At 66.4% G+C, this 24,497-nt stretch overlaps 1 protein-coding gene across 1 annotated transcript in view; it reads left to right on the top strand.

Annotated features, from left to right (window-relative positions):
- KCNT1 (potassium sodium-activated channel subfamily T member 1) overlaps nt 1-20,214 on the top strand; it is a 64,434-nt gene extending 44,220 nt beyond the window's left edge. The window contains exons 12-30 of the mRNA XM_082611826.1: nt 1,426-1,590; nt 1,892-2,028; nt 2,990-3,053; nt 3,176-3,284; nt 3,714-3,822; nt 4,619-4,768; nt 5,102-5,340; nt 5,663-5,897; nt 7,034-7,139; nt 8,506-8,678; nt 9,049-9,120; nt 9,226-9,360; nt 9,532-9,643; nt 13,207-13,308; nt 13,696-13,779; nt 13,873-13,995; nt 15,090-15,381; nt 19,883-19,967; nt 20,080-20,214. Of these exons, the coding sequence (XP_082467952.1) occupies nt 1,426-1,590; nt 1,892-2,028; nt 2,990-3,053; nt 3,176-3,284; nt 3,714-3,822; nt 4,619-4,768; nt 5,102-5,340; nt 5,663-5,897; nt 7,034-7,139; nt 8,506-8,678; nt 9,049-9,120; nt 9,226-9,360; nt 9,532-9,643; nt 13,207-13,308; nt 13,696-13,779; nt 13,873-13,995; nt 15,090-15,381; nt 19,883-19,967; nt 20,080-20,200 (2,613 nt within the window). The 3' untranslated portion in view covers nt 20,201-20,214. The remainder of the gene's footprint in view (nt 1-1,425; nt 1,591-1,891; nt 2,029-2,989; nt 3,054-3,175; nt 3,285-3,713; nt 3,823-4,618; nt 4,769-5,101; nt 5,341-5,662; nt 5,898-7,033; nt 7,140-8,505; nt 8,679-9,048; nt 9,121-9,225; nt 9,361-9,531; nt 9,644-13,206; nt 13,309-13,695; nt 13,780-13,872; nt 13,996-15,089; nt 15,382-19,882; nt 19,968-20,079) is intronic.
- The last annotated feature ends 4,283 nt before the right edge of the window (nt 20,215-24,497 follow it).

Here is a 24,497-nt window from a genome sequence, read left to right as displayed (position 1 = left end):
CGCTCAGGGCTGAGTTCCACACATCAGCACGGTGCTTCCTGCAGCTGCCGGAACAGAGCGCCCCACAGACGGGGGGGTGGGGGCGTAAACAACAGAAATTCACTCTCTCACAGTCCAGAGCCAGAGTCTGAGACCAAGGGGTCAGCAGGGCTGGTCCTGGAGGCCTGAGGGGAGGCTCTGCTTCCGTGTCTCCAGCTTCTGGTGGTGCCATGGTCCTTGGCGTCCCGGGGCTCGTGGCTGCATCCCTCTCACCTCTGCCTCCGGCTCCACGTGGCTTATTCCTGCACCTCTGTGCCCTCTCCTCTCGTTACGGGACACCGGCCACCGGACATAGGGCCCACCTTAATCCAGTGTGACCTCGTCATGACTCATTACGTCCTTGGAGACCCTATTCCCAAATAAGGTCACGTTCGGAGGCCGACGCCTGTGACATGGGAGGCCTGAGTCCAGGTGTCTGCCGTCAGAGCCGCAGTCCCGCACAGGCCTCAGGAATCACCCTGGGGTCTCTGGCCCCTCCCACCAGGGCCCAGTCCTGTGCTTCGAGGCCACGGGGCCTCGTCACTGTAACCTAGTAGGTTCTCAATAAATTCAGTGAGGTGATCTCCCCTTAGCAAGATACAGCACATCACCCGGAGCAGGTGAGAGCCAGAGGGAGTGGCTGCTGCCATCCATTTTAAATTGTGTGGGAAAAAAATGAACGACCTCAGTGCTCTCACGGGGTCTGGCTGTCACCCACAGACGTGAAGTCAGACAGTAGCGGGAGGCCCTGGGCAGGTCAGCACCCCAGTCAGCTCCGTGGAGCCTGGAGTCCCCTCTCCGCCAGCCCACCTTTATGAATGTGTCACTGTCCTACTTACAAAGGGCTCTCAACACCCAAAGCTCACAGCCAGGAAGCGTGGGCCAGGGTGGACGGCACCCCCCAGACGGCAGCCTCGAATCACCCACACCCTTGACGTGGGCTCAGGACCATGGTACTCAAAAGTTCTCCTTCCATGCCGGGCATCTGGGTCCCTAATTCTGTGGCTGAGACTTTTCTAAGACACGTTTCCAGGTTTCTCCAAAACGTGTCTCAGGTGCTGATGGAGACCCAAAGGTCTCATAGTTACCTGGATGCTCAGAGCGTATCCTTCAGCATCCACTAACGGTTGCCTGGCCTCCTGGGGCTGGGAGCTGGACCTGCCGCATCTCTCACTACCCACACACTGGCGGGACCGTCCATTCTGCCCCCACCTGGCCCCTTGAGTGGCCTGTGCTGCAAACCCCCGTGGTCTTCCGAGATGTGGTTGGGACGCGCGCGGTTCCGTCCTTGCCCTGCCGCTTCCGGCCTTCGTGCCCGGCAAGTGCTGCCAGCCGCCCACCCTGCTCTGTGCTGTCGCAGCTCCCGGAGCCCCAGGCCTCCTGGAGCTCACATGCTCTTACCTGCAGTTTGAGGAGCTCGTCTACCTGTGGATGGAGCGGCAGAAGTCGGGGGGCAACTACAGCCGCCACCGGGCCCAGACGGAGAAGCACGTGATCCTGTGTGTCAGTTCCCTCAAGATCGACCTGCTCATGGACTTTCTGAACGAGTTCTACGCCCACCCCCGGCTGCAGGTGAGGCCCCGCCCACGGCCCCACCCCCAGCTGCAGGTGAGGCCCCACCCACGGCCCCACCCAACCCCAGGGCCCCCCTGAGCTCCCTGGGCCTGCGTTTCCCTGCCTGTGCGGTGGAGCCCCGGTGGTCTCCCACACTGTGGGGATGGGTCTGTGAGGTCCTGCCTTTCCCTCCTGCCAGATACACCATCACAGAGAAGGCTGGGGCTCCTGAGAGGCGACTGGTGTGGAAACACTAGGGAGGAGGGTGGGCTGGAGCCAAGCGAGCCTGCGGGCGGGGCTGACCCCATCCTACCTGCAGGACTACTACGTCGTCATCCTGTGCCCCACCGAGATGGACATCCAGGTTCGCAGGGTCCTGCAGATCCCGCTGTGGTCCCAGCGGGTCATCTACCTCCAGGGCTCCGCGCTCAAGGACCAGGACCTCATGCGGGCCAAGTGAGTGGCGGCGGGGGTGAGGGTGCGGTACTGCGCTGGCCGGGGGTGAGGGTGCGGCACCAAGCCGGCCTCAGCGGCGCCCGGAGCACAGGCAGGCCAGGGAGGGGCCCTCAGGCGGGCAGCAGCTCCCTCTCTGTGCCAGTCACCCACCCGGGCGGGCCAGGCACCCCGCTGACCCCTGCGGGCTGGCCTGCAGGGCCGCCTGGGCGAGCCCACCAGCCTCCTCTCCCACCTGCCTGGCTGTTCATCTGGGGGCTCGGGGGCAGCTGCCGCTCTGAGTCAGGTGGGAAGCTGAGACTGTGGGCAGATTTTCTTCTGAAGACAAGGTGACAGGGTGACTTGAGGTAAGGAGGCTGAGTTGTGAACGGAACTTTCCAGAATCTGCTGCAGCACACTGAGACACCCCGGAGGCTCCCCCATCACCCATCAGGATTTTATTCCAGGGCCTGACGTAACCTTCGAGGTGAAATGTGGGTTGTGTGGAGGCCAAGGGAGCAGGAGGCCCGGCAGCCGGGTCCCCCCAACAACCACCTCCTGAGCCTCGGGCCCCACAGGCTCGCCCAGGAATCAAGGCCCCAGACAGGGACAAGTTGGGGTGCTGGGTGACGGGGTGGGAGCCGCCAGGCCCCCCAGCCCTGGGGCGTGGACAGTTTCTCAGCCACCCTTTGTGCAGCCAGGGGCTCTGGGGGGCATGAGGGGAGCAGAACGGGTCATCCCCAGGCCTCGGGCAGCCTGTCCCGGGAGAGGACAGGCCAGCGGGCAGGGTCCAGCATCTCTGCCACCAAGTGGGCCCTTCACTCCGTGCCCCAGCCCCACCCCGGGTTAGCGGGGGCCCATCCTCAGCCCATCCAGGGCTGGTCAGAGCGAGCTGGGGTCTCGACAAGGCCCAACTCTTTCCCTGACGGCCGAGACGGGAGCACCACAGATGGCCCTGGTGATGCTCAGACCCGGTGTTTTGCAGGATGGACAACGGGGAGGCCTGCTTTATCCTCAGCAGCCGGAACGAGGTGGACCGCACCGCAGCGGTGAGTGTCCCCCACTGCCGCCCACCACCTGCCCGCAGGCCAGGGGGAGGGCGCCTAGGGGCAGAGCCCCTCCCCCAGCCTGCTGCTGCCCGTCGGCACCGACCGTGGCCTCCCCGCCCCAGGACCACCAGACCATTCTGCGTGCCTGGGCTGTGAAGGACTTTGCCCCCAACTGCCCTCTCTACGTCCAGATCCTCAAGCCTGAGAACAAGTTTCACGTCAAGTTTGCAGGTATGTTTGGCCCGGAGGGGGGCGCCTGTGTGCTCCCGGGTAAGCGCGCCAGGGTGGGGGACAGAGGCAGAGCCCGTGCAGGGTCTGCGCCTGGGCCTGGGCATCAGGGAGGGCGGGGGCACTGACGACCACCTCTGTGGGCATAATGCCCGGGCTGGGCACCTGTGCCGACCCCTGGAGGGGACAGGCAAGCAGGCCTGTGCTGGGCACCCGGGGGAACCATGAGCAGCCCCCCCGCCCCCAGCCCTGGAGCTCTCGGTCAAGCCCGGAGACAAGCACAGAAGAGCTGAGAGAATGAACAGGCTCCCAGGGGCGGGGCACTGGGTGGGGCTGAGCAGAGGAGGGAGGGGTTCTGGGGGTGCTGGGCAAGGGGGCATCTGCCGTGGGGCAGCAAGAGCCGTGTGGTGGCCCTGGCGCTCCTGCCCACAGAGCACGTGGTGTGTGAGGAGGAGTGCAAGTACGCCATGCTGGCCCTGAGCTGCATCTGCCCGGCCACGCCCACGCTCATCACCTTGCTGGTGCACACGTCCCGCGGCCAGTGAGTGCTGCTCCCAGGACCGCGCAGCCAGGGAGACCAGGGGGCTGCTGGGGGAGCGGGAGGCCTTGAGGGGACCTGTGATGGGAGGGGGGCGAGGCCCGGGGACACGGCAAGGATGCCGCAGCGGGCGGCCGCCGAGGGCCCAGCTGAGGAAGCAGTCGGTGCCTCGCCGAGCGAGGGTCGGAGCTGGGGGGTGGCCTGGGGGCTGCTGGGAATTGCAGGCGGGGCCCAGAGGGTCTACGGCGCAGAGGGCCATAGGGGCAGCAGGAGAGTCCTGGGATTTAGGCAGTGACAGGGTCCGGCGGGGCTTGGTTTGTAAGAGAAGGTGCGTTTGGCATTTGGCACCTGGGCTGGGGTTCCAGACAGAGCCTGAGGCAAGGGGCTGCCCTGGGACAGAGGAGGGGTGCCATCTTCTCTGGGAAGACCAGGCTGGGGTGTGGGGGGCCCCGATGGGCGGCCTCGGCTCCGTGTGGGGCCTGGGCGGCCCTAGGGGAGGGACCAGGCAGGGGAAGAGGACGTGGCCCGGGGCTCCTGGGAGGACCCACAGGCCGCAGAGGCCAGTCTTGACTCCGAAACACTTTGACACCCCTAAAAATCAGACCATTGTGTTTACAGCTTTTTAAAACTGGCCAAGGACCCATCAGGCCACCCAGGTCTAGTCTCAGCCAGATGGGGAGGGGCTGGGGTCAGGGGTCACGCTGGCTTCCACCCACACCGGCAGAAGCCACATTTGGGGGGCACCATAGCCCGGCTGGGCGGGGGCAGCCGTGGGGGTGACACCCTCCCCACGCCCCAGGGAAGGCCAGGACTCACCGGAGCAGTGGCAGCGCATGTACGGACGCTGCTCGGGCAACGAGGTCTACCACATCCGCATGGGGGACAGCAAGTTCTTCGGCGAGTACGAGGGCAAGAGCTTCACCTACGCTGCCTTCCACGCGCACAAGAAGTACGCCACCCCCCACCCCGGATCCAGGCCAGGGTGGGAGGAGTGCGGGGCGGGGTCCGGAGGCTGAAATGCGCGTGGCCTGTGCCCGCTGCAGGGTGGACCAGCAGGGCCTCAGGGTCAGACATCACGCCCACTCAGCCGTGAGACCCGCACGGGGCCCCTCTCTCTCTCTCTCTCTCTCTCTGAGGCTCCCTCGAGGCTGCCCCCGGTGGGTCTCTGCGTCGAGTGGGAAGGCATCCCGACACCCACGAGGGGAGGGCTGCACTGTCAGCCCCCAAGGAGCCCAGGAGAGGCAGCTTTGGGCCCCATCGAGCCCCCGCCCTGTCCGCTCAGGTACGGTGTGTGTCTCATTGGCCTGAAGCGGGAGGAGAACAAGAGCATCCTGCTGAACCCGGGGCCCCGGCACATCCTGGCCACCTCCGACACCTGCTTCTACATCAACATCACCAAGGAGGAGAACTCGGCCTTCATCTTCAAGCAGGAGGAAAAGCAGAAGAAAAAGGGCCTCGCGGGGCAGGGGCTGTACGAGGGCTCGTCCCGCCTGCCCGTGCACAGCATCATCGCCTCCATGGGTGAGGCCGAGTGCAGCTCCCGGTGGGAGGGCGGGGCGGGCGGGGCGGGCGGGGGACCCGCCCAAAAGACCCAGGTGCTCAGGCCTGCAGCGTAACCCCGGGCAAGTCCCGTCTCTCTGGCCTCAGTTTGCACATCTGTCCCGTGGGGGCTTCCTGCCTTCCTGTAGGGACCTGTGTCGGCATCGATGTCCAAGTGCCTGGCCGGGTGAGACCGCCCTGCGTCAAGGGTCACTGGGAGCCTCTGTCCACCTCCACTCCGGGAACCCCTGCCCCCAGGACAGACGGGAGGGGCTTCCAGCCAAGTTCAGCCGCTCTGTTCCAGGGACAGTGGCCATGGACCTCCAGAACACGGAGTGCCAGCCAGCACAGAGCGGCGGAGGCAGCGGGGGCAGCAAGCTGGCGCTCCCCACGGAGAACGGCTCAGGCAGCCGGCGGCCCAGCATCGCGCCCGTGCTGGAGGTGGCCGACAGCTCGACCCTGCTGCCCTGCGACCTGCTGAGTGACCAGTCAGAGGACGAGATGACGCCGTCGGACGAGGAGGGGCTGTCTGTGGTGGAGTGAGTGCTGCTGGGGCTGGAGGGGGAACAGAAGCCTTCCACGGGAGAGGGGAGGCATGGCACGTGAGTGCCCGGCGCCCAGGAAGAGGCAGGCCGGCGGCGCTGGTCCTGGGTCTGCCCCATGCTCTGAACAAGGCTTCCAAACAGCTTCCCCGGAGACCTTGTTTGGCAAGTGGAATCTTCTGGGGACGCAGCTCGTGGACGGGAAGGCCAGGCAGTGCCCGCCCTCACCCCTCGTCCTTCCCTATCACGCCCTGGGCGGCCAGGCCTCAGTGCCATGGCCCGCTTGGCAGGGTGGCTGCCCTCTGAGCGTGGTCTGCAGAGGTCACAGACAGGGGAGCCCTGGGTGAGGTGCCGTCCGGGCCTGGAGGCCACTGGCCCATCCTGAGCCATCATGCTGCCCTGGGTTTGGGCCCAGGTCTTCCTCTGAGATTACGAGACAGAAGAGGCCCCAGTGTGTCCCCAGGTCTTGGCCACTTGGCCTCGTCCGGGACAGACAGGTGGCGCCCGACCCCAGGGCCACGGCCAGCCGCCGGCCTGCACAGCCGATGCTTCCCAGCTGGGCTGTCACCGCAGCCACTCTCTGCTCCTGCCTTTGCCCCGTGGTGGAGTAAACGTGCTTTAAACACAGGCTGCCGGGGACTGGCTCTGAGATCGAGGGGCCCAGCAGGGCTCCTGCACACCTGGGGCAGGTGGCGGGCTGGCCTCGGATGCCACGTCCCTTAAGCCAACCGGAGGTGGAGCGGGAGGCCAGCACCTCTCCAGGCGGCCTGGGGGGACAACCATGGCAGGGCGACCACCGCGTGTGTGTGCGCGGGGCACCGTGGGGACGGCGGGGGGAGTACAGCCTATGGGGTGACCAGCTTGGCCCAGGGGAGCCAGTGGAGCGGGGACCACGGGCCAGCGTCTGCCCCGGTGTTGGGGTGCTGGGGGCACCAGGGGGTGATGGGCCGTCAGAGCCCCTTAAGGTTCTTTCGTGGCTTGTGTAAGCTCGTGTGTGTGTGTGTGTATGTGCACGTGCATGGGTTGCATGCAACCTCACCTGGCCCAGTCAGGTCTGCGGGGGTCTGGCACCCACCCCCGTGTGGCAGCCTAGGGCCCGAGGGCCGGGCTGAGGCTCCTGTCTCTCCCCCCAGGTACGTGAAGGGCTACCCCCCCAACTCGCCCTACATTGGCAGCTCCCCTACCCTGTGCCACCTCCTGCCCGTGAAAGCCCCCTTCTGCTGCCTGCGGCTGGACAAGGTGGGTCACGGCAAAGCTGGGGAAGGGGCAAGGACGCGCCGGGGACGTCCCGGACCCGCCTGCCCTCCCCGACGTGTCTGTTGTAGGGGCGCGTTCTCTCCCTCCCGTATCCACGCGCGCTTGCTGAGGCGAGGGTGCCCCTCGTACCCACCGTCCACTCACCACGACCGGCCTGGCCCGCAGCCCACGCTCCACTCGCCCTGCTGTCCCAGGAGCCCTCGCTGCCCTTCCCGGCCAGAGCCACAGCTTGTCTCCCTCCATCTGGACGCTCCCTGCCCCTTCCCCTCCCCAGGGTCTCTGGGCCTCCGTGTTTTGGGTTTGGTGGAGCGTCCCTGGGCGGGGGGCCCCTGTGTCGGGGGCTGGACCCCCCAGAGGTGCCACGTCCTCCTGGAGGCCTCCCTGTGATGCTGCCTTAGAGCGCGTGGTCCGGGTGCCTCGCCCACCCAGTCTCTCTGCTGGAGGAGCTGCTGTTTGGCCTTTGCAGTTAGGACGTCGTTTGTGGGGAGATGCATGGGGACCAGGTACACGAGCCGGTCTTGACTGAGCTCCCCCGATGCGTTTCCGCCCCAGCTGACGGTTCGCTGATTCCACTTCCTTCTGTGCTTATGTCAGCTTTTCACTGGGAGAAAGCGCTTCTCCTTTCTTAGCCACTTGTGTACGTCAGTGTGGCCTCACTTGTTCACTCAGAGGGCAAACCAGTTGGTCGTTACTCCTACACTGGCATTCCATATGGATCACGCGGGTTTTGACACGTGGACTTTTGCTGGTGGGTCCTCAGGCTGGCCTCCCGGTCCTTCCAACATGTCCCCTCATCTTTGAACGTGTCCATGCCTTTGAACCCACGGTGCCCCCCCTCCCCGCATCTTGTTCCTGCCTTGCTCCAGTCCTGGAACCAACTGTTCCTCCAAGAAACCTGATTCCTTTTAGTGGAAACCACGTTTAGAAATAAGGTCTGGGCACTTGGTGTGCTCACTGCTGCTTTGTATCTGAGTCTCTCCACGCAGAGAGCTAGAAGGTGTGTGTACACACAGGCACATACGACCAAATGTGTATGCACACAACCAAATGTGTGCACACGCACACACAACCAAATGTATATGCACACGACCAAATGTGTGCACACACACAACTCATCTGTCCGTATCTGCATCTGCTAAGACCGTGTGCTCGCACAGATTCCTCCCTTCCCTCCTGGACGTGACCTCTCGCGCAGTGGCCCCAGGTCACACTGTGCTCTGTGCGGCAGGCTGGTGGCCTGTAGCCCCATGAGGCCAGGTGGCTGGCGACCAGGTGCCATTTGGCCGAGGGCTCCACCCCAGCACCCTCTCTCCCTCCCTGGTGGCTGATTCTGGCGTCTCCCCCGCAGGGCTGCAGGCACAACAGCTACGAAGATGCCAAGGCCTACGGCTTCAAGAATAAGCTGATCATTGTGTCGGCGGAGACAGCGGGCAACGGGCTGTACAACTTCATCGTGCCGCTCCGGGCCTACTACCGGCCCCGCCGAGAGCTCAACCCCATCGTGCTGCTGCTGGACAACAAGTGAGGGGCAGAGGGCACCCCAGACCTTCGGGAGGCAGGGGAGCAGCCCCCGGCCCTCGGCAGTGCTCCACCGTCCTCCAGCAGGGCTTCTCCTGGCCCTACTGGGTCCCCACGACCGTGAGCCCCCAGGGGCCAATCTCCAGCACTGCTACCCCAGAGGCCTGGCAGCCCAGAGGCCGGGGTCCAGCCGAGGCTGTCCTGACCCCTGGGCCCTCGGTTTCCCCGTGGGTACAATCAAGAGCAGCCCCACTGGCCTCTAAAGGCGCCCCTGGTCCCACACGCTGCGGTCCTGGGGCCCCTGCTCGCCCAGGTCAGGGCTGGGCTGGCGGCAGAGCAGGGTGGGCGCCTCCAGGACCTGCTGTGCCCACAGGCCTGACCACCACTTCCTGGAGGCCATCTGCTGCTTCCCCATGGTCTACTACATGGAGGGCTCCGTGGACAAGTAAGACGCCGCTCCGCAGGAGGACCCCTGCCCTCTCCCCTCCTCCCCGGGCGGCCAGGGCACAGGGGGAGGGGGCAGGACGCACCCAAGGCTGTCTCCCCACAGCCTGGACAGCCTGCTGCAGTGCGGCATCATCTACGCCGACAACCTGGTGGTGGTGGACAAGGAGAGCACCATGAGCGCCGAGGAGGACTACATGGCCGACGCGAAGACCATCGTCAGCGTGCAGACCATGTTCCGGTGCGACGCGCGGGCTGCCCTGAGACCCCCGCCCACGTCCGTGACCGGGACCCGCCCTGAGCCCCACGTCCGTGACCGGGACCCGCCCTGAGCCCCCTGCCCATGTCCGTGACTCGCACCCGCCCTGAGCCCCCTGCCCATGTCCGTGACTGGGACCCGCCCCCCACCCAGGCTCTTTCCCAGCCTCAGCATCACCACGGAGCTCACCCACCCGTCCAACATGCGGTTCATGCAGTTTCGTGCCAAGGACAGCTACTCTCTGGCTCTTTCCAAGCTGGAAAAGGTGAGCAGCCCTGCCCGACCTGCCGAGCTGAGGGCTTCAGCCCCTGCACCACAACCTGGAGGGAGTGGGCGACTGGGGCCATGGGAGGCCTGGGTGCCTGCCCTTTTCCGGCCAGGGGGCTCAGAGACCTGGGCTCAGCCCCAGCATGAGGCTCTTCAGTGTGTAGCCCGGAGGCCTCAGGGTCATCGGCCAGGAGCGGACATCGTCCCCATAAGGCCGGGCCTGGCCGGGCCTTGTGTGGGGCAGAGGTTGCCCATCACGCCAGAAATTACTAGCCCAGGTGACACCGGCCCCGACACCGCGCCCAAACCTGAACTGTGTCCGTTCTGTCAACTGCCCATCAGGGACGTGCTCGTCCCGGTACAGACGGGGTGGGGGATAAGGGGGCACAGCTTGCCTCAGGTCACACAGCAGTGCAGTGGGACAGCTGAAGTCGGCTGTCTGCTTCTCGGGCTCCAGGAAGGGCATCAGCTGGGCTCAGGTGTGGAGCCCAGGGACACGGGCGGCGCAGGCCTGGTGGTGCCACCCTAGCACGTTTGTGGGCCCCAGGCCGCTGCCCGGGTCAGTGCAGCACTACCCTCCACCAAGGAGCAGGGCCGTGCTCAGGCTGCCTTGGATGAAACCAGGAAGCAGGTGGGCTGCCACGGAGGAGACCCTGGCCGCTGCGGTCGGGAGCAGTGACCATTCCCTGGGAGCCTGGGCTGAGGTCCTTGTCAGGGGACGGCTTGCACTTGCGTGGCTGATCCTGTGCCACACCGAGGAGGATACCCGAACGGCCGCTCCCCCAGGCCAGGCCTGGCCACCGACAGCAGACAGAGGGACAGCATGGGAGCTCTGAACCCAGACAGACAATGGAAGTGAGTTCCCCCAGGAGGCCCGTGGTGGCCCTGGAGCTCCTTGGATGGCAGCCGGGGGCCTCAGTCAGCGGCCCGGGAGCTCGGGCCGTCCTGCTCTTGGAGGAGGCTTGGCCTGCACCCCACGCGACGGCCCACTGGACCCCCCTAAACGCCCCCTTGCAGTGACCCGTGAGCTGAGACTCCCTCCACTCAAGGCTGGGCCGTGGCTTTGGAAGTCGGCCTCAGCAGCCCCCGCCGGACTGTATCCAGGCGCTCGGGCCAGTCTGATCCAAGCACGGGCAGGGGTGACCAGCACAGAATTGGGGTCAAGGCTGACATCCTGGCGCTGGTCCTCACTTGCTGCCTTCCCTCGAGCAAACCCAATTCCCCACAGGCCTTGCACCCCGACCTGTTCCGGAGGTGGGCGTGAAGTAGGTCCGTCAGCAAACACCCAGCAGACGTCCTCCCACTCCCCTTTCCTTGCACGGCAGACATCGCTAATCCACCTCCCACCCCCTCCCTCTGTGGCAGGCATCACCACCCGATCGCACCTTCCTCTGCAGCAGCATCGCCAGGGGCAGGTGCGGGCAGCCCACTCCCCACCTCGTGGGTTCACGGTGGGAGCCCCGTCCTGTGGTTTGTGATCTGAAGAGAAGTCAGGAAGTGAGCACGTGTGACCGTGGGCGGCTGCAGCCTTGGGCGCTTGTTGGCTGAGGTCCACGTGGGGCAGGGCTGAGGATGGGGCAGGGGGGCGGGCAGAGCCACGTGATGCCACCAGTCTCGGGAGACGGAGCTGGCGCGCCCACCCCGCGCAGAGTGGATTCCGCGGAGGATGGGGAGGGAAGATGGGATCGCGCTGTACATACAACCTGCATAAGACAAGTCCTGTTAAATGAGTAGAAACTCAAGGAACGCTGGAAATGTTCCCGGCATTCAGATCAACGTGCTTCCAAGAGGTCGCACTGGCACGGGGGGGTGATTCAGGCGCAGAGGGTGGCGTCCGTGTCTCCCTGGAGGGTGTTCTCAGGAAGATCTCCTAGAGTCGGGGCTCCCCACCGCATCCCAGGACACAGGCTCCCAGTGGCGTCATCGTTGTAACAGTCTCAGCACCTGTGACAGTGACCTCGGCCGGGAGCCCATTCAGACTGGCTCCCCTTTGGCAGGGCCCCAGACGCCCGTCCAGTCAGGCGCCTGCTTCCCTCCAGCCGCGTGGTTCTCAGGAGGGCTCGTCCTCATGTGTTCCCATGTTTCACTGTCGCGTGCGACCTCGGAGCTCGGCTGAAGCCTCTGGACCCTCCGCGGCTGCTACAGCGTGGACAGCATGAAACCAGGGCCCTCGTTCAGAAAGCAGGAAGGTCCTGTGAAGCCACTAAAACGTCAGGCCTCTTCCTTCCTCCTCCATCTCCCGACCGGTCCTGGTTCTTTTCTTCTCAAACTGTTCATTGTTCTGAGTGAAGGGAAACTGACAACGTTAATGATCTCGGGAATCCTCCGTTTGTCCTCGTAACGTGCGCCCTGGGCTCTGAAGGCTGCCGTGGGAAGACGCGGCCTGGAGTCACCACGCCACGTGGCTCTGGTTCTGCGGCTCTTACGTGATAACGCACTGTTTCCCTCCTGGATGCCCGCGTGCCGTCCAGCGCGCCCTCGGGCTCCCTGCTGGTGGGGAGGGACAGAGGTGAGGCCTCCTTCCCCCGGCGTCTGTCGGCCCCGCCGTCCAACCTTGCAGCAAGGAGGCTGCCGAGGCAAGGAGCAGCCCCAGTGAGAAGGGCCACGAGAGGGCCCTTGGTGGTCTACGAGGCCCACCTTGTCTGTCTGTCTGAAGCATGTTCTGGTCCAGCAGGAAGGACAGTCTCACGGGCTCGGAGCCACCTCTCAGCCACAGGCTGAACTGGTGCGGTGGGGACAATGCCCCCAGGAAGCCCCCGCCCTAGCCCCAGAACCAGCACAGGGTGGGGAACACGATTCATTGAAGGATCCTGAGAGGGAGGGGGCCCTGGTTCACCCAGGGGCCACACATCATCACCAGGGGTCTTGCAAGAGGGAGGCCGGAGGTCAGCGTGGAGGTGGAGGAAGGGCCAGAGGCCAGGGACGTGGTCAGCCTCTGGAAACGGCGAGAGGGGGAGGAAAGGGTCGTCCTCTGGGGCCGCCGGCCGGAGCACGGCACTGTGACGCCTGATTCCAGCCCCTGAAATCCGTTCAGACTTGCAGCGTCCAAAACCGACAGAGAGTAAACGCGTGTGGTTTTCAGCTTCGGGGTTTGTGGTCGTCTGTTCCACGGCCACAGGAGCCGTACACAGTGGGTCTAAGGGACCCACGTGGAGCCTCGCGACGCCATGCACGCAGCACAGGCAGACACGTCTATCTCTGCTCACGTGCGTGCCCTGCCGTCCCCTCCATTTCGCTCACGGACTCGTGCTCCGGGGTGAAATTACCGCAAGGGTTAGGGTTCCGCGGTGGCAACGGCAGGGCATTAAGCCAAGCACAGGCCCCCGTTTCTTCCCAGCAGAGCCCGAGTCCTTACCCCCGGCTCTGGCCCCCCGTGTGTCTGGGGGGACGCATAGCTGGGTGCTCGGCCTGTGGTTGGCCGTCTGCTGTGTGTGTCCACACACTCGCCCTGCACACGCGTGTGCACGTGCACACACCCCGTGCACGCGGAGGCCCCTGGGCTGCCTGCCCCGCGCGGCCGCAGCCACGGGCACCAGCCAGTCTGAGCCCCTCATCCTGCAGAGGGAGCGGGAGAACGGCTCCAACCTGGCCTTCATGTTCCGCCTGCCCTTCGCCGCCGGCCGCGTCTTCAGCATCAGCATGCTGGACACGTTGCTGTACCAGGTCAGCAGGGGCGGGGGGCCGGCGCCCGGCGTCCAGTCCCAGTCCTGAGCCACGTGCCCCTCGCCGAGCCTCCAGCCCTTGGGTCCCCAGGAGGCCGGCCAGGACTGGGCGGCTCTGGGCCCCATCCCTGCCGGGGAGCAGCAGGGATCCACCCGAGTGTCCCCGGTCCTTTCCTCCCAGGAGAGCGCTGCCTGGGGTCGGCTACCGGCAGCCTCTGGGTTTCTCATCCCTTTTGACCTAGTGAGCGACCCCGGCCAGGAAAGGCCGCCGGCTCTGTCTGCTGGGCGCACCGCATGGGAGGCTGTGGGTGCCCGGCGGGCGTGTCCAGGGGATGCGGAGGCAGATCTGCCCGCACCGCCTGGCCTCACCGCGGCCCCTCCTCTCCAGTCCTTCGTGAAGGACTACATGATCCCCATCACCAGGCTGCTCCTGGGGTTGGACACCACGCCGGGCTCGGGCTACCTCTGTGCCGTAAGTGCCTGGGCCGGGTGGGCAGGGCGGGTGGGCCCTGCTGGGGAGGGTCCTCCTGCCCGAGGCCGGCCCAGCCCAGGCTCCCCGTTCCAGATGAAGGTCACAGAGGACGACCTGTGGATCCGCACCTACGGCCGCCTCTTCCAGAAGCTGTGCTCCTCCAGCGCCGAGATCCCCATCGGCATCTACAGGACCGAGTGCCACGTCTTCTCGGAGGTGCGGGGAGGGGAGAAGGGCTCCCCGAGGCGGCCCCGTTTCTCTGTGACTCGGGCCACCCCATTTCTAGTTTGGGGATCTGGGCCTTTGCCGTCAGGCCCTTTTGGGGTCAGGCCCACATACCTCCATACGTGGACATCCCCTGGGTGGCTGTGACCCTCCCCCATGGGGGAGGGGAGGCTCGAGAGCACCGTGGGGCCCCTGTGCCGCCCGCTGGAACTGCAGAGGGTGGCCTGCCCACGGGTCCTGAGTCCACGAGGGCTCAGGCAGCCTTGGCGGTCAGGGCAGGAGCCCCACAGGTACCCAGGCTGCCCTGGTTTCCTTTGCAGCCTCACAACCTCAGGGCCCAGGTGAGTGGTCCCTTCAGGCCCACAGGGGTTCACTTAACACGAGTCCCGCCTGGCAGGGGCGCAGGGCCCTGGGCTCTGGGTGACAGGTCAGGGAGCAAGGCCCCAGGATGCACCAGCCAAGGTGCAGCTCAGAGAGGGCTCCTGGCATCACCCCAGCCCCCACACAGACGGGGAAACTGAGGCCCAGGACGGGAAGCCCAGGCCCCCCCCAGCCCCCATGACATCTGCCTTTCGTGCCACGGCCCCCGTCCTGGCAGGTACCCGTTCCTCCCCGCTGTCCATCCCAATCTCCACACCCACAGAGCCCCACACCCCGACTGAGCCATGCAAGCCCCTGGCACTTCCCAGCCCACCATGTGCCCCGCCCCGCTCTCTCCTGCCCCCCAAGATGAGGAAACTGAGTCACACAGAGGAGGTGCCTACCCCCGGCCCCATGGCAAAGTCAGGACATGCAGGGCCCGGAGAGGTTGAGGGAGGTGCCCCCTCTCACCAGCAAATCAGAGACAGACCTAGAGCCAGCAGTTCGGACGGCTGAGTGGTTTGGGGCTGTGGCCCGGCACCCTCTGCCCAGCTGCAGAGGAAGGCACTGGCGTCCCTGGGCTGAGGTGCCCCCAGGGACTGTGACTGTCCTCCTCCCTGTCACCCCAGCTGTTCCGTGGGTCACCCCAGCCCCTCCCCCATTCCCTATCCCCCCTCCCTGGGTCCCCCTCCTCTCCTGGGCCCTCACCCCTCCTCCCCGGCCAGTCCCAGGTCTCGGTGAGCGTGGAGCACCGCGAGGAAACCCGGGAGGCGCAGGGGCCCTGGGGCTCACAGGCAGGCACGGGCGGTGGCTCGGCGGAGCGCCCACTCCTGCGGCGCAAGAGCCTGCCGTGGGCGCGGAGGCTGAGCCGCAAGGGCGCCCGGCACTCGGGGAAGGCGGCGGCCGAGTGGATCAGCCAGCAGCGGCTCAGCCTGCACCAGCGGTCCGAGCGGCAGGAGCTCTCCGAGCTGGTCAAGAACCGCATGAAGCACCTGGGGCTGCCCACCACCGGCTACGGTAAGGCCGCAGGGCCGTCTGCCCGTCTGCCTTCCTAGCCCGTGCTCTGCCCGCCGGGGCACCCGCCCCGCGGCCCGTCAGAGCTCCCCGTGTGGAGCTTCCGCATAGGGCGGCCTCACCCCTCCACTCTGGGGCCTCAGTTTCCCCATCTGTAAAATAAAGGCCCAGGCCGGCCGAGCCCAGCAGGCAGCTCTCCTCCAGGAGGCAGCTGGGGGTGGGGAGGGCTGGGTTGGGCTCCCCGAAAGCCAAGGGCACAGGCCTCGGTCAGGGACAGACCGGCCACCTGCAGCCGGTCCTGCTGGGGTCAGAAACACAGGGGCCCATTGCGTACTGTGAGAACAAGAACAGGGTGTGGCAGGGAAAGCCCAGAGCCCCCGGCCACCCCTCCCCTTGACCTCCCAGCAGCTGGAGCTCGGGGTTACGGGGGCGGACCTGGGGGCTGCCAGTCGAACGGCCGAGCACCAAAATACTGTTCCCGGGCCACGGGGGCCCCACCGTTGCTCCCGGCGCACGGCCACCCCATCCCTGCGACTTCAGGGCGACAGTGCCAGGGCGTTTGTCTTCATCGGCAGATTTTCTCCATAGCTTGTCCTGGGGAGAGGTTTGTGACGTGACCGTGAACAGGCCTGGGGTGCCCTGGCTCGGCCAGAGGAGAGAAGCCCACCCCCTCCCCTCACTCCACAGTTGCTGCCTCCGTTGATGGGGCCGGAAGGGGCCCAAGCCCCCCACCGCCGCCCAGCCTGGTGAAGGCTCTGGCCTCTGCTGGGTTCCATCTCGGGGACTCTGCCCACTTCCCAGGCCCCTGGCTCTGTCCCCGGGCGCCCACCTCCTGGGTCAGGGACCCCTGAGTCCCCTCCAAGTGGGATGAGGCAGCTCGGGCTTCACCCAGGAGCTGCCCAAGGGTCACCCGGGCCTGGCCATCTGCGGGGCCCGAGGCGGACGGCCGCCCGTGAGAGCTGCCCAGCCCCTCCCGGCCACAGCCCGGCCTCACAACTGACCTCTGTCCCCCCTCGGTGTCCCCTCCCCGGGAGGGTGCTGTCATGCCCCTTCTGGGTGGCACACTGACTGCCGGGGCTCCGAGTGGGGCGTCCCGTGCTCACGGCCCCGCATCGCGCACTGGCAGAGGCTCCAGCCCAGCCGAGCCCCAGAGCGGGCGCCCCTGGGTGGGCACTCGGCGCTCCCCTGGGCCTCCTCGCCCCCTGCCCCCCCACCAGAGCCTGGCAGATGAGGGGCCGACTTCTGTTCAGGGACAGACGGGCCTCCCGCCTTGCAGCCGGCCCCGCCCCCCTCCCCGCTGCCGCCGCCTCCGCACTGCTTGTTCACCTGTCTCTCTCTCTGTCTGTCTGTCCCTCTTCCTGTGTGTTCCGTAGAGGATGTAGCAAATTTAACAGCCAGTGATGTCATGAATCGGGTAAACCTGGGATATTTGCAAGGTAATTCTGCTCCGGTGGCCGGAGTCTGGCAGAGGGGCAGGCCAACCCTTCGCCGACGGTCCACTGGCGGCCGCCCGCCCCGGCCAGGCCGGCAGACAGGACAAGACACGAGAGAGGCTCCCTGCAGGCAGGGGCCCACGAGCTCCCAGGCCGCCCCACCGCAGGGACCTTAACTTTCCTCCTTCATTTGCTGACTTCGGTACTGACCCTAGTATCCCAGCCCCTCTGCCCCGACTGTTGTCTGAGAGAAGCCCTGCCCTGAGCACGCAGGTGGCCATCGGCCTGCAGCCAGCCCCTGGCAGCCCACCCAGCTCTTGGGAAGCACCCAGATGGAGGGTCCCAGGCCAGGGTGCCTGTGCCCCGGTGTGGTGGAGCACGGTGAGGCCTGGGCTGGTGCCTGGGGCCTTGGGGTCTGCTGCGCCCTGAGCCTTTGGAGGGCCACCCAAGCCCGGTGGATGGTTGACCTCCACGCCCCAGCTGGGGCTTTGAGAGGGGGTTCCCTCTCCAGTTGAGGCAAAGCCCGTTTGTACCCCATTCTCATGGGGAGGCTCAGGTGCTGCGGGGGGCCCCGTGTCTTCCAAGAAGACACCCCACAGTCCCCAGACGTGCCCCCAGACCCCAACAGAGGTCAGAGCAGAGTCCAGGCCCCAGGCCTCACTGCCGGGACCCCTTCGCTCCCTGGGGGCCCCTCACGATCCGGGGAGGCTCAGAGCCCACACGCCCCGGCCCCCTGGGGTTAGGGGTGACCCCAGAGCTGACGGGCCTCCTGAGCCCAGGTAGGTGTTAGCTCAGGTGGGACTGGACGGCCAGGGGTAGACCCAGGCCCAGGAGCGAGAAGCTCCGGGGTTCACGGCGGAGGAGCTGCTGGGGGCCGGCCCAGCTGGGCCTGAGCAGGCGAAGCCCTGGCATCTCTGGGGTCCCTGTGCTTTTCCTCACCCAGCACCCCACGACCGCATTCACAGCAGAGCCCCCAGGCCAGCCCAAGTCCAAGCCTGGGGCTTCTGCAAACGGGGTGGCTGCATCGCCCCCCTCCCTGCACCCGGCTGCACCCCTGCTCCCCGCCAAGGCTCCCAGGCAGGGGTGGCCGCACCCACAGGCTCCCCGGGTGGTGTCTCCTGAGCCCCCACCGACGTGCGGACACCGAGAGGTGCCTAAGCCAGGACGTAAAACCAGAGGAGAGGCTGATCCTGGGGGCCTGCAGGGCAGTCAGTCCCCCGGGGAGGGCACCGCCACGAGGACCCCGCAGCGGCCTGCATCTCGGGGGAGGGTGCTTCAGTTGCCCCCAGTGCACGGAGGAGAGTGAGGCTGTGGTCAGGGTGGGGCTCCAGAGGAACGCGTGGACGCCCAGGGCCGGGCCAGGTGTCTGGTCTGCGGGCTGAAGGAGGAGGGCCTGCACAAGGCTTGCAGTGCCAGGTATGGGGTGCGAGGGGGAGTGCAGCAGCACTGCCCTTGGTCACTGGCCAGGAGTGTCATCGCCAGCCCCCGGCCCCTCACCAGAGCACAGCAGGCACGGCGAGGCCGCCCCGTCCCAGGGAAGTCGGGGTCTGGGCCTCGCGACCGAGCACACCCAGCCCCGGGCGCCACAGCGGGGCCCCCGTAAGCACGGAGCTGGGCCTGCCTCGGGCCGGGAACGCCTGTGATCCATGCCCCCCGGGGGAGAAGCAGGGTCCAGGCCGGAGGGGAGGGCCCAGCGAGGCAGGCGCGAATCCCCCTCTCCCCGGCCACACAGAGGGGCCCGGCCCGGCTCCGGCCTCTCCGTTTCCTTGTCCTGACCATGCGCCTGTCCCCGTGGAGCCGCCCTGGCTGTGGTCAGGGGTGCGGGGTCCCTGAGAGCCTTCGGGAGCCTCCCCGCTCCCACCTGCGCCACCCGCTGCCCCCACCGCCCAGCTCCGTGCTGCCCACCCTGGAGGCACGCAGCCTCCAGCGTGAGCCAACCTGGCTCGTGACCGCGCATGGGGGGTGGGCGAGGGGGTCAGGCCGTCCCCTTCCCGGGCGTGGATGCGAGGTTGGCACCAGCTGATGCCCGTCAGGGTCTGCGCATGTCCGTCAGCTCCCGGGTCCCAGCCTGTGCCCCGACCTGTCCCCAGGAAGCACGCCGCGCTCCGCCTGCCACCGTGCGGGTCCCGAACGCACTGCCAGATACGGCCCTGAACTCATCAGTTCAGAGGAGCGAGCTGCAGCCCCCCGCCCACCTAGTCAGCAGGCAGCTGCCCCAGCTTCGCAGAGAATCCCGCCCCTCAGTGGACTGGCTGGCGCCCTCCCAACGGGAGGGATGGTGCTGAGAAGGGAACAGGAGGGGCTGGGGACAGAGGCCACCCAGGGCCTGACCCAGATGGGGAAACTGAGGCCGCCAGCCATTCGTTTCCTGCCAGTGAGCTTGGGGTCACTGCCAGACAGTGGCCAGCCCTGTCCCTGTATCTGGCCAGAGAGGCACCTGTGAGGTGACCAGGGTTTCTCCAGAATCCACAGCCACCCCGTGGGCTGGACCCCAGGCTGTCTCTCTGACAGGCAGCTCGGACCCCGTGTGTGCCCAAGGGCCCCTCTGGAAGACTGAGCCGGGCGGACTCCGGGCTGGTGCCACGGGAGCAGGTCTTGGGAAAGAAAGGACAAGTCCGAAGCGGAGGGTTGAGGAGGGGTCAGGGGTGGCCTGTATGGGGCGGGGATGCAGGGCACTGGGGGGCGGGGGGGGGAGTGAGGACTGCACTAGGAGTGGGGGTGCGCAGGTGTGTGCACACGTGTCCGTGTGCACAGGTGTGCTCCGTGTTCAGGGTCAGTGCACCCGAAGATGCCGATGACTCAGCTGAGCGAGCCATCGGGAGACCGTGGGAGCCAGTGCCTGCTGCCCTCGTGGCCGCCCCCATGCCCGTGCAGCGCGGGGGCCGAGGCCAGTGCCGGTCAGGGAGGACCGGCCCTGCTGGGTTCGCCAGGACGAGGGCTCAGGCAGGACGGCTGAAAGGCCGGGAGGATTCTGCAGCTGGACCAGAGCCGCCAGCTCCTCGGGGCCCCCCAGAGCAGAGGTGGAGGCAGGGGGCTGAGTGGTGACTGCGCGCTGGGCCCTGTCTCCACAGACGAGATGAACGACCACCAGAACACCCTCTCCTATGTGCTCATCAACCCCCCACCGGACACGCGGCTGGAGCCCAACGACATCGTGTAAGTACTGGGTCCCCGGGCAAGTGTGGACACCTGCCCATCTGACGCGTGGGCGTCCAGCCCAGCCTCCCAGGCACAGGGCGACATCAGGGACCTCCCGCCCTCCCCGCAGGTATCTCATCCGCTCCGACCCCCTGGCCCACGTGGCCAGCAGTTCCCGGAGCCGGAAGAGCAGCTGCAGCAACAAGCTGGCTTCCTGCAACCCTGAGACGCGGGACGAGACGCAGTTCTGAGTGCCATGTGGAGCCCTCCGGGCTGACCTTGTCCTGCCAGGGTCCATGAGCCGCGTGATGCATGAGCGCAGGGCCCCGACCCCCGCCTGCCGCCCAGCCCAGAGCTGCTCCCGGGACTGGACCCTGTGAGGGCCGAGGCTGCCCCGGGCACTGCCAGACGCTGGTGGGAAGCCTTTTTAACCTGTTTTTACAAGTCTATACAATCCCTGGCCCTTTGCACAAACGCACCGCAACTCGTGACCGGGTCTGGCCGCAGTGCAGGGACAGGAGCCAGGCTGGACCGCAGAGGCCCGGGCCGGGGGCTCACACCAGAGCAGGAGGGCACACTGCAGCCCCTGAACTTGCCCGTTTCCACGGCGACGGCTGGTACTGATTCCTGGGCATCGCCCACGGCTCTCAGCCAAGTCACGGGGCGGTGGGCCACCCTCGTCTGCCCTGTGGGTCCCCTGTGATCTCACTCTTGAGGGTCTGGCCCAGAGTCGGGCCGCAAGGGTCTCCGGAACGGTGAGGCAGGCAAGCGAAGGGAGCCTTTTCCAGAAGGAAATGGACAGCAAGAGGGTCTGCAGCGCAGCCGGGCCCCTGGCAGGGGCGGGGCGGGCTCTGGAGAGGTGCCGGCAGCCTGGGCTCGTTGGGAGGGAGGCGGGGCTGCTGTGAGACCCCACAGCGGCCCTGCGAGTCACTGGGGCTCCCGCGGCCCTTGACTTTGGGGAAGAGAATCAGATGACAGCGTTTTCCTCTGTTTTTACGCTGAACTTTCGCAGCCACGCCATCTGACCTCCTTTTAACATCAGACCTGAAGCACAATTCAGCCGCTGGGCTACCGACCCAGGCGTCCACGAGGGACATTGCTCCTCCTGAGGGAGGGACTCGGGGCACCACCGCGGTTCCTGTGTGACTGTTTCTGACAGGTTTTGCACGCTCAGTGCTGGAAACTTCTATTAAACGGATGCATCCTGCAGACAAGAGGATTGCTTGTAAGGCCTCCCCTCCATGGCTTCAAGCTCTGGGCCTGGGTCTGCCCCAGCCGCCCAGTTTCAAGGGCTAGAGACACTTGCTCTGGTCCCCAACCCACTGGGCCCCACAGGGAAGCCCCTACCCCAGGGAGATGCTGCTGGCCTGAGCCTTCCCGAAAAGCAGGAAGCAACTCAGGTGGTGGCGGGGACGGGGTCCAGGAGGGCTCCCTGGCAAGCTGCCCGGCCCTGGAGCCCGGCTGTGCCCAGGAGGGGCGTGTGCCCCACGCCAGCACAAGGCAGCCATGTTTGTCTTGGGGTGGGGCTCCCGCTCCTCCAGAGAGTATTCCCAGAGGCTGGCGGAGGAGCCAACGCAGCCACCCCAGGGTAGGGCGGGGCCACACAGCTGCTGGAGGGGCCTGCCCTGAGGGAGGGGCACACTTGCAGTTCCTCTCCTCCACGCTGGCTGCCTGGGGACACCCCCTCCTGCCCAGAGAGCGTCTACATGCCTAGGGGATGGTGTGGGCTGTGGGCAGTCAGGAAGGGGGCTGACCGGCTTGGGAGACCCCAGGGCCCTTGATGGAGCGACAGGCCGCCAACGTGGGCTAGGGTGGCCTCTGGGGCCAGGGCCCGTCCCAGCAGGGTCAGTGGCTCCTGGGGTCCTGCCAGTGAGCGTCGTCTCCTGCACCCGCCACCTCTCCTGGCACCCACGCTCCAACTCCCTGAGGGGAGGGGACCCTGCTTGGCCGCTGGACCGGGGGCTCCAACCAGGTGGGGCTGCAGCCCCTTGAACCCCGGCAGGGATCCTCAGGAGTTGCCTGACTTGAGTCTGGGGTGCACAAGACAGGCGGTGAGAAGTGGGGTTCGTCTCCAGACCGGGATGCACACTCACACCCACCGCTAAGTGCAGACAGAGGGCCCAGCGGAGGCTGGAGACCTGCATCCAGGCGCCCTGACCGAGCGAGTAGAGAACATTTCTCAATGTTTTGCCGAGTTTTTCAAACATAACAAAATTAGAGAAAAACCTCTGTTTTTTTTATTCCTATAGAAAGCTGGTCAAAACAATAATGCCAGCAACGTGCTGGCCATTTCTGCTTGTCAAGGGCGCAGGGCCTGGGAACACCGGCTTAAGGTGCCCGCTCGCCCCACCCCGGAGCCGAGTGTTCACAGGCAGACGTGCGGCAGGTGCAAGTGGGCGCCCAGGCACGGGGCGGCCGCCCAGAATCTCACAAAGAAGTGCAACTGGCAGCTGGGGGCCGAAAGGATACGGAACCACAGCAAATGCTTACTAAAGCCAGAGAAGGCAGAAAGAGGGAGAAACAAAGGACAGGGCGTCCACAGCACAGTCCTCCACCCCAAGTCCACCTGTCTAGAGGAAGGAGGTCCCTCATCGGGACGGCGCCGGCCCGCCCCGTGCCCCAGAGGCCGAACACGGATGCATGTTTGGCCTCCGCAGGACCGTAAGGCGGGCACCCCACAATGCTCTTGGCCCTCATCTCGACCCCGGTCCACACCCAGTGGTCTCAGAGGTGCCTCTTCCTTTCGGGGGCAGCTGTGCGCCCTGATGGGTGGGTCTCTCAGAAGAGTCGCAGCATTTTCCTGTGAGATTGGCAAGCTACGGCTTCCTGCGTCCCGGGCAGGGCTGCGTCCCGGGGTCCCCCGACAGGCGTGCCGGCTGGGGTGTGCCGTCCAGGACCTTAGTCTGCCTGCCCTGAAGGCAGCCCCGTCCACCTGGGGCTTGGGGGGCTCAGCTGGGGCCTCCAGGGGTGGGGGCTGGGGGAGCACCCCCGGCATTCCAGGCCCCCAGAGGCGGCCAGATGGCCAGAGCCACCTTCGTCCTCCGTGATAGCAGCAGGAGCTTGGGGGCCTAGCAGGGTGGTCTCGGGGAACTCAGGGATGCCCAGAGCAGGCCCTCCAGGCGGGACTGTCAGAGACAGTCTGCAGCACGTTCCATGGCCCTGGTCACAGAGCACAGAGCTGGGAATGACCATCAGGTCCTCCATGCCCCGGGCACCCTGCACGGGCACCTCCAGGTACCCTCAAGGGCCTGCCTGGGGGGGGGGTGGGGGGGCACACAGCACTGAACCACACCCTCTGCAGCCCTTCTGCAGCAGGGGGACCTCCTGGCCCCCAGCCTGGCACATCACTGCAGGCTCCAAGAGGCCCGCTGGACCCGGAAGTGTGGGCCAGGCTTGGCTGCACCTTCCTGTCTCCAGGGGGACACCCTTCCCGGCAGCCCGGCCTCCATCAGGGACCTGACTGTGGCTGTGAGTTCCCAGCAGGCCCGAGGCCTCGCCTGTCAAGGGCAGAGAGCTGCCCTCCCAGGTCCTGAACTCCGGCCGCTGCCTGGAAGATGGAGGAGCAGCAGACCATCCGTCCTTCAGGGAGGGGCCGTGGTCAGGACTCTACCTCGCCCTCCTCTTGGGCACCTGGGAAGCCTCGGGGGCCAGGCAGCCAGGAGGAGGTTCCGGAGCGTGAGGTTTGCACTGGGGATGCGGTGTAAGCATGTGGAATGGGGCGGGCAGAGCCCGTGTCCACCCGAGGGTCTCGTCGTGGCACTCTAAGACCCCTGCCTGGGCGGGCTGTGGGGTCCCTGTCACCCCAGGGCCTGTCCCCTCTCACGAGGACTTGGGCAGAAGGTACAGCAGCATGCCGTGGGCTAAGACCTGCCTTCCCGCCATCCCCAGGCAGGCTTGGGGCTCGGAGGCTGCAGACTGTACCCGGTCCCGCTGTGGGCCCTGCTCTCCCACCAGGGAGGGGACCCTCAGGCTTGAGTGTCATACTTCAGGAGACTGTGGTACGGGGGGCGAGGGGTGCAAGATGAGTCTTGGATAGAAAAAGCACCTCTACCCAGGACTATTGCACACCAGCCTCCCCCAAGTTCCAAGTGACTGAGGCCCAAGTTAACAACGTGGGTTCACAGTGGACCTCCATTCTGGCTCTGGTCACCTGCAGGGAGACCACCCGGCCCCTGCAGACCCCTTCTCTGGCTGGGACCCCTGTCACCTCAGAGCGGCTCCTCGTCACGGGGGAGGGTCCTGGAAGATGTTCAGGGAACCTGGCCCCGAGGCAGGGGTCCTCGAAGCCAAGCACCACACCTCCAGGGTCCCTCTGGGTCGTGCTGGGGAGGACAGCTCACCCAGGCCGCCTTCCTGCTGCCCCGCACCGTCCCAGGGACCCGGGCCACAGCCCCCGGGATGGCAGGGGCTCCACACTCGCTGGGCGTCTGCCACAGCCTGTCCTCCTGCCCATCTCGGGGCCAGCCCTTCAGGCCAGCAGCCCCACGAGTCCAGACGGAGGGGGCCCATGGGGAGCTCAGTGCCCACCTTGGCTCTGAGGCAATCCCT

This window comes from Mesoplodon mirus (genome assembly GCF_964341445.2).
Source record: "Mesoplodon mirus genome assembly, chromosome: 1".
Lineage (NCBI taxonomy): Eukaryota > Metazoa > Chordata > Mammalia > Artiodactyla > Ziphiidae > Mesoplodon > Mesoplodon mirus.
The sequence above is the reverse complement of the archived record's forward strand: the minus strand, read 5'-3'. Positions and strand labels throughout refer to the sequence as shown.